This window comes from Pteropus medius, unplaced genomic scaffold, assembly GCF_902729225.1.
Source record: "Pteropus medius unplaced genomic scaffold, Ma_sr-lr_union100, whole genome shotgun sequence".
Classification (NCBI taxonomy): domain Eukaryota; kingdom Metazoa; phylum Chordata; class Mammalia; order Chiroptera; family Pteropodidae; genus Pteropus; species Pteropus medius.
In genome coordinates this window covers 1,724,161-1,733,697 of record NW_024355523.1, presented here as the reverse complement: position 1 = coordinate 1,733,697, position 9,537 = coordinate 1,724,161, and the positions used below count along the sequence as shown (strand labels likewise).

The 9,537-nt window shown below is 33.1% G+C and overlaps 1 protein-coding gene across 1 annotated transcript in view; it reads left to right on the top strand.

The window, feature by feature from the left end:
* The window catches only part of LOC120599679 (caspase-13-like), a 12,642-nt gene extending 3,574 nt beyond the window's left edge, over positions 1 to 9,068 (top strand). Inside the window, 6 exon segments of the mRNA XM_039858773.1 lie at positions 955 to 1,189; positions 2,311 to 2,394; positions 2,771 to 2,830; positions 4,496 to 4,549; positions 4,552 to 4,601; positions 8,970 to 9,068. Coding sequence (XP_039714707.1) covers positions 955 to 1,189; positions 2,311 to 2,394; positions 2,771 to 2,830; positions 4,496 to 4,549; positions 4,552 to 4,601; positions 8,970 to 9,068 — 582 coding nt within the window.
* The last annotated feature ends 469 nt before the right edge of the window (positions 9,069 to 9,537 follow it).

Here is a 9,537-nt window from a genome sequence, read left to right as displayed (position 1 = left end):
TCAGAATTCTAACAGCCATTTTTTTTTTCACAGAAATAGAAAAGCCAATTCTCAAATTCATATAGAATTGTGAGGGGCCCCAAATATGCAAAGCAATCTTGAAAAAGAATAAAGTTGGAGGACTCATACCTCTCTACTTTAAAGTGTACTACAAAGCTTATAGGAATTAATATAGTACTGATATAAGGACAGACATGTAGACCAATGGAATATAATAGAGCATCCAGAAATAAACCATCATATGATATGTATGGTTAATTGATTTTTAACAAAGGTGCCACAACTATTGGAAGGGGAAAGGACAGTCTTTCAACAAATGGCTCTGGGAAAACTGGATATACACATGCAAAAGAATAAGTTGAATCCTAACCTTACACCATATATAAAATTAACTCAAAATAGATAAAAAAATCTAAACTTAAGAGCTCAAACTATAAAACTCTTAGCAGAAAACATTGGAAAATATCTTCATGACATCAGATTTAAAAACAACTTCATGAAATGTCACCAAAATAGAAGAAAATAGAAGAAAAAGAAAATAGAAGAGAAGTTACCAGGGATTGGGAGATGGGGATAAGGGGGAGTTATTGTTTAATAGGTGCAGAGATATTGTTGCAAATGATGAAAGAGTTTTGTGTATAGATAGTGGTGATGCTTTTAGAACACTGTAATTATATTTAATACCACTGAATTGTATACTTATGAATGGTTAAAATTATAAATATTATAGTATGTATATTGTAAAATATTTGCCAGAATTATTCTAGGAACTGTGACATTAACAGTAACAACAACGAAATAACATAACAACGGCCACTTCTGAGTACCTTCTTCTATATATCAGTCACTGGAAAGTGCCAGGCAGTTGTCATTTATTCTTTCTATTCCTCAAAGCATGAGTGGTACAAAGGGTAGGCATTATGATCTGATATTTAAAAGTTTACTCTCTTTTAGGCCATGGAGTTAGTGCTAAAGACATTTGCTGCCTGCCCAGAGCACAGGTCCTCGGATAGCACATTCTTGGTGTTCATGTTTCATGGCATTCTGGATAGAATCTGTGGAACTATGCATAATGATGGAAAGTCAGATGTGCTATCTTATGACACCATATTCCAGATTTTCAACAATCGAAACTGCTGCCATCTTAGGGATAAACCCAAGGTCATCATCATCCAGGCCTGCAGAGGTGGTGAGTTCTGGTGGGGTCCAGAGGACAGGGAGGTGTGTGTCACGCAGGGTCATACTGGGTGTTTTATATCTAGTAAAAACCCTGTGCCTCACTTTACCGTAATTATACCAAATATATTTCTTCGGCAAGACTACTTAGTGGCAACAATAAAGAAATTGGTATATAAATAAATATAAATGCCATCCACTCTTTGTGAACCATAGCAAGTGATGATGATATTGATGTTAACTCTAAATTATCTTTATGTAAAATTATTAATATCTGGCTTGAAATGGCTTTAATTTCAATATTTGCTAATCAAAATTTTATGATCTCTGACCTGAGAATTATCTCACATGATAGTAAGAGATCAAAATTTAATACAATGCTAAATAAGTGAAAGAAGCCAGCCTCCAAAGTCTATATAGTATATAATTCTATTTATATGGCATAAGAAAAAGGCAAAATCAGGTCAGTGACTGTCAGAGGCAGAGTACGAAAGGGTTATTCTATATCTTGATTGCAGTGGTAGTTACATGACTGTATATGTTTATCAAAAATAGTTAAATGCACACTTAGAGTGAATTTTACTATAATTTATATCTTTATAAACCCAACCAATTAATTATGACATTGCTTTCTATCATAAATATTTTATTTCAAGCTTTAATATAACTATATCACTTGAGGAATGGCTTAGAAGAAAAAAAACAGCAATGGGGAAGGAAAGGGAAGAATTGTTTTAGAATCTTATATTTGTTGTTGAATAAAGCAGATATTCCTTTTCTTGACTTTGCACTGTTATTTATTATTATTAAATCAAAAACTGGTTACTTTACTTAAGAATAGTCAATAATAGTTTTTGGCACGATTACTATCCCTGAACAACAGGCATGTCGAGGTCTAGATGGTGGTCGCTATTCATTGACAGCCTGTTAAATGTGAATAGAGATAATGTTGTGTTAGGCTTATACTATGTGTGTGAGTCTGTGTGTGTGTGCATGTGCCTGTGTGTGTGTGTGTGTGTGTGTGTGTGTATAGCATTAGAACACCTTAACTGAGGGCTTCCTATTTATTTAGTCATTAAAAGATTACTAAAATGGGTTTAGAGTGAATAACATAACAGGATGGTGTCCCCTCAGCAAACAGTGGAGAGGTCTGGGTCAGCGACTCTCCAGTGCCCTCAGCAGACAGCTCTGAAGGACCAGAGGACCTGAAGGATGATGGTGTTCATAAGATGTCGGAAGCCAGCCGACCAAGTCAAACCGGATACCTGAATGGGGGAGCGGGGACTGAGAAAAAAGAGAAGACAGACAGGGTGCAGGAGGGAGAACAGATCTCACAACTGTCTCTCCGAGTTTATTTCTTATCCTTCTTTTTATACATAATCTGTTCCTTTTGGTCTCCCAAGATAACATAATTAAAGTAACATCCTGAAGATCAAGGTACAATCGACACTTCCTTTGACACTCCCTTTGACACTCCCTTTATCTATACTTAAGCTTCTTCTTCCTGGAATTCCACAGAACCAGCCTTTTCCTTTTTATGCAAGCAGGCCTCCCGAGATAAACCATGCACTCTTTTGAATTTGGGGAGCTTTAGCTCCCTACAATAAGACCCATGTAGAGAAAGATTTTGTTGCTTTCTGCTCCTCAACCCCACGTATGTGTCTTTCATTTGTATGCAAGGATTTGTGGGGATAAGACCCGCCTGTCTACATGATTTGGCCCAATATCCCAGAAAAGAAGATAGGCTAAAAATCTTCACAGGCACTTATAAATAAATGAAGAGCCTATCCAAGTTACTGCAGCCTTCTTTTATAGCTTCGTTCATGATTGTCCAGTCTCCTTCTGGTTCTACGACCACCCAGATACCAGTCTTATATATCCTCTAAGTGATCAGTCAGTAGGCACACAGGAGTATTGGTTTAGTGAGTCTATTATGTGTAATAGCATTGCTTTCACTGCTGAGAAAATTTTTCAGAGAAAAAGAGAATGTGAGCTCTCTTGTGGAAAGTATACTTTCTAGTTTTTAAAATGAGAAATCTAAGTATAAAATATATTGTTAAAAGATCATCGAATAACTTGTAGCATCTGATAAAGTGAGATTACAACCTAAAGGTAGGAAAGAGTTTTAGAGATTCAATTCCCAAAACTATCATATTTAAGGTGATATAAATTGAAGAAGATAGTATAGTAGAGAACAGAATTCCCAGCACTGGACAGAGGCAGATAGAATTTCTAAAATGCTCAAGCAAAAGTTTATTCTCACTTAATATATATTATTAATATATGTTATTTGTTATATGTAATAAATTATTATATTATATTATTTACAATTATAATCATATTTATTACAATAATCATATATATAACAATTACAATATAAATATGCAATATAATTATGTAATTATATATAATATGATAATTTATTATATATAACAAATTAAATAATATATTACTATGTAATGAATATATATGAAATATAATCTCTTTCCACAGATAAGCAATAGATATCATATAATATATCATATAACATATACATATAGTATATAATATATATGAGAAAAAATATATACATAATCTCATTCCACAGATAAGGAAACTAAAGCTTACAAAAATCATATAAATTGACTGGATAAACACTGGTAGTATTCAGATATGAATTCAAGTCAGTTTGACTATGAAGTTCAGGCTATTTTAGCTAAACCAATAAAGCAATAGAGAAGTTATACTATTGAGGTCTTCAGAAGATTCCAAAGTCAGAAACATGTACACTTTTGTGCTCAGGAATGGGCTACTGAAAAACCAGAACACAGCGGTCTTAGCAAAAGCAGTCTCTGTTCATGACTGATCTAGGAATTGGACCAACTATTGTTATCTAGGAGGGAGCAATCCCAGCGTTACCTGATGGCCAGCCTCTTTTCTGAAGAGGGCATCAATGATGTAGTATTGAAGCATATTCTGAGCCACATGTTGGTTCAATAACTGCTCCATCAATTTTTAGCCATTTGCCCTTGAAAAATTTTCAAAATTAAGTGAGAAAATATTTACTAGAAAATATGACTTACAGTATCAATTTAAACATGTCGCTTATATTTTGAACCCTAGAACTATGGTTCTAGAACTCTATTTCCTCATCTGAGGTTCTATAACTTTTATCTTTCATGGTTCAATCTAAGTCCACCATGTTGGTATATAAAGCCAAGTACAGAAATCAATCTTTATTTTTCCTACATGCTTAAATCTGTCTAGAGATATTTTCAATCTATGACTTTTCTTTAAAGGCTGAAGACTGCAACTTAAAATTTATTTCCTTTATGCACAGATAATGTTTCTCGGAGAAGAACGAGTGGTTCTCTCTTCATCGCACTACTCATAAGTCATGTTCAAAATATTCTTGGTGTTTTCACCTGACAGAAATATTTATGATGGTAAGTACCATGTTACCTGTTACACTATTTATTTATTCATCTAAGCCAAAACCAATGTATATGATAATCCATCTACATAAATTATACATAAATTATAGGATATCATTCAAACTATGGCTCATCTTCCATTTTGATCATTTCCAAAGTACTAAGATTTAATAGGCAAAGAGCGTTAATACATGCTAAACTTCTGCATTCAAAAGATTAAAAATTTGAGAGACAAAGGAGAGAAATATTAAATACAAAATATTATAGAGAAAATTATGGCCTATAAAGATAACATATGATATGGAATAATATTTACTTAAATATTCAGATTATGGAAAAATTTTGCTATAAAATGTATTTTTGATAAATATTTATTGGTTTTCTTTATAAATAGGACCTAGGCCAGCCCGATGCTGATAAAACAATAAAACAATAAAAACAAACAAACAAACAAACAAAGACACCGTCCCTACTTTCATAGCTAATATTCTAATAGAGGAGTCCTCAAAGGCCCGGGCACACACTGGTACCAGTTTGTGGCCTGTTAGGAACCAGGCTGCACAGCAGGAGGTGAGTGGTGGATGAATGAGGTGTTATTTGCAGTTGCTCCCCAGCACTAGCATCATCACCTCAGCTCTACTTCAAATCATCAGGCATTAGATTCTCATTGGTAAATCTACTCTTGGTGCCCAAAAGATTGCAGATCACTGTTTTAATAGGAGATATAATAGTAAAATAACATATTATTCAAATACATAACTTCAAATTTCTAGGGAAAAGGGTAACAGGGTTCTGTGAGAGAGAATAGGAGAAAAGTTCTAGGTTAGATATAGTCATCTTATCTGTAAAGTGAAAGTTTGGTGTCATAGGGCAATTTGTGGTGTTTTTGACTGGCATAAAAAGTATTTACTGGTCAATGGAAGAGAGATGGCAGGGAGTGGAATATAAGTAAAAAAGAATCTGAGTTAAGAATCTGAGTAATTCTTGTCATAAGGGACAAGAATTTGGGATGGTTGCTTACATATCTTGGCTGTTATAAATAATGCTAGGTATCCATTGAAAGATAAATGGATAAAGTAGATGTGGTACAGCCATAAAAAATAATGAAATTTTGTCATTTGAGACAACACAGATAAACCTGTGTTGATGGTACTATACTGAGCGAAATAAGTGAAATAAGTCAAACAGAGAAAGACAAATATGTATAATTTCATTTATATGTGGAATCTAAAAATCAAAATAAACAAACAAAACAAAAAGAACAAACTCATAGATGCAGAGAACAAACTAATGGTTGCCAGATGGGAGGGAGGTGGAGTATGGGCAAAAAAGGTGAACGGAATAAAGAAGTACAAACTGCTAGTTATAAAATTAGCCAGAGGGATATAAAGTACAACAACTGTAATACCAGGAAGGTCTCTAGAAAATTCCCAAATATTTAAAATTAAATAATTCACTTCAAAACAACATATGGATCAAAGGAGAAATTGAAATAGAATGACTATTTCAATAGACACAGAACAACCATTTGACAAAATCCAACATCCCTTCCTTATAAAAGATTATTGGCAACTTAAGAGGAGAACATTCTTACAGTAATGAAGAATATCTATGAAAATTCTACAACAAATACCATATTTAATGGCAATAGATTGAATGTTTATACCCTAAGATCAGGAATGACACATCTCTATGCCTGTCTCTTCAGTAAAAATGGGAAATATAGTAACACCTGTCTGGGAGGGTTGAAGTATGGATTTAATGAGATGTTCCACACAAATCCCCTGGCATAGGTCCTAGCACATAGAAAATCTTCAAGAAATGAAGGCTATACAACTATTGGGGGTGGGAATAAAGGGTGAGGCACACAGAAAAAACTTGGAGAAAGAAATAAAGAAAATATAGAAAAATGTAAACGATCAAAGGTGAACATACTGTTGTTCACTGTAATATTCCCCCCTCCCCAACTTTTCTGTACCATTGACAAAAAAAAATAAAAAATAATTAAAAATTTTGGAAAAAAATTTTGAGTACAGAAATAGACTCAAACATACATGGAAAACTGATTTTTGGCAAAATTATTAAAGCAATTCAGTAGAAAATAGAATATTTTCAACAATTGGCACAAGGACAATAGGATATCCATATGTAAAAATAGTGAACTATTCACACTAGAACCATATAAAATATCAACCCCAAAAGCACTTGAGACCTAAATATAAAACCTATAATTATAAATCCTCTAGAAAAAAATTAGAAGAGAATTTTCTGTGATATTGATTATGCAATTATTAGACATGACATCAAAAGCACAATCCACTAAAATAATATATTTGACAATAATAAAGTTATGTTCTTTTCTATAGACATATTTAGGAGATTGAAGAGACAATTATAGATTGGAAAAAATATCTAATTTTTTCATAATATAAAAGAACTTTTATCCATAAGATATAAAGTTTTATGACATGTAAAGCTCTTATTCATAATATACAATAAAAAGAACTCTCAATACTCAAATATGAAAAAAATAAAACTGAAACGACTAAAAAAATTTTTTTACAACTAAAATATTGAGCAGACACTTTACGCACAAAAAAATTCATAGCAAATTAGTGTGCATAAAGGTGTTCATAAGTCATTAGAAAAAAGCAAATTAAAACTAAAATGATTAGTAATGAATACCTTTTTAATGGATAAAATTAAAAAGACTGAGCTCACTGAATGTTGTAGTGTTTGTGTGGGAACTGAAACTTGCATGCACTGCTGGTGACAATGTAAAATGGCACATTCACTTTGGAAAATATTTGAAAAGGCTTTTAAATGGCTAATCATACACCTTCCACATGACCCAACCATTTCTGTTCTATGTATTTACCCAAGAGAAATGAAAGTATATGGTCTTACAAATACTTGAACATGAATATTCTTAACAGCTATATTTGCGATAGCTCAAAACTGAAAACAAATATTCATTAACAGTTTAAAGGACAAATAATGAATGTTGTATTCATACAGTTGAATACTACTCAGCAATAAAATGAATAAATTATTAATGCATATAACTTCATTGATGAAACTAAAAATAATTATGCTGAGTAAAAACAGTAAAATATAAAAATTATACCTCTTGTATAATTTTATTTATGTAAAATTCTAAAAAATACAAGCTAATCTATATTAACAGAAAGCATATTATTACTTGCTGGGAAATGGAGGTGAAGCAGTTCGGAGAAGACGCTATTACAAAAGGTCATGAGATTTCACTTATATGTAGAATCTAAGAAACAAAAAGAACAAACTAATCAAGAACAGACTCAAAAATATAGTGGACAATTTAGTGACGGACAGAGGGGAGGGGTTTTGGAGACTGGGAGAATGGGGTGAAGGGTCAAAGGAGTACAAATTAGTAGTTGATTGTTGGTCACAGGGATGGGGAGCACGGCAGAGGGAATGCAGTTAGCATTAATATATTGGCTAGGTGGAGGGCCAGGGGAGGGAAGGTGCAATTGGGGGGATCATTCTATAAACTATATAGATGTCTAATCAATGTACTGTATACTCGAAACTAATTAAAATAAATAAATACTTTTTTAAAAAAAGGTCATGAGAAAACTTTTGAAGGTTTTAGATATGTTTATTATATTAATCGTGGTGATGATTTACCAGTATACAAATTGTTCAGTTTAATATGTGCAGTTTATTGTACATCAATTCTCCTTCAATAATGCTCTTTTATTTATTTATTTTCCAATTCTGGGAATGGGCAAGAAAGTTAATTGGATAATTGAGGCTGATGAATATATTAATTTACTAGGGCTGCCATAACAAACTGCCACAAATTGGGTGGCTTAAACAACAGAAATATATTTCTTGCAGTTCTGGAGGCTAGAAGTCCAAGATCAAGGTGTTGAGAGGGTTGGTTTCTTCTGAAGCCTCTCTCCTTGGCTCACAGATTGCCTCCGTTTTTCTGTATCCTTATATGACTTTTTCTCTGTTCGCCCACATTCCTGATGTCTCTTCTTGTGTCCACATTTCCTCTTCACATATTCTGAGTTACTAGGGATTAAGGCTTAACCATATGGACTTTGGGAAAACACAATGCAGCCCCATAACACTGGGGCCTTGGATTTAGTGGGAATTTATTCAAAGGTAAAGATTAAGCTCTGACTTAGAGTATCAAGTCAGGGGTGTCAATGAGGAATTGTCAGCATTATTAAGGGCTTGATTCCTTTTGGGGATTGTGATAGATTTTCTTCCCTGACATCTCTATAAATATCCTCAATCATAACCATCATCGTATTGGCCCATGGTACAGTGGGTTCTCTGTTTCCACACAAGATGCAGGACCCAAAGCTTGCTTTTTTTTTTAATTTTCAGGTTCAACAATCATTTGAAGAACCAGGTGTTAAAACCCAGATGCCCTCACTTGAAAGACAAACTATGACCAGACATTTTTACTTCTTTCCAGGCAATTAAAATTAGTAAGTACCCATAGCTGATGTTAACGAATCAGGAACTTGACTAAAGTAGGAAACAGAGTGGTGACAGGTTATGCAAAATAAGCTATACAGTATTTTGTAATTATTTTTTTATTCTTGCATTTTAATATCTATAAAAAATAAAATATTGTCCTTCGATCATGGACCAGTAACTGGTATTAGTGTTGTCTTTCTGCCATAAATAATTAAAAAACTAGGAAAAATATTTGAAATAGCTGTTTTCAGATATTGGACAATGGGAAGTACAGAACTGCTTTTGCTAAGAGAAAGGAAACAAATAAGGTAAATCATAAAATTTTGCTTACACCAAGCACAGTTTTGGGCTAGGATAAAATTTCAGTTATACAGTAAAAGAAGAAATAACAAGTGAAATATGATAGTATCAATGAGCTGAGAAGGCCTCAATCAGATTTCAAGTATGTTGAGGCAGCTGAAATGTGAAAAAT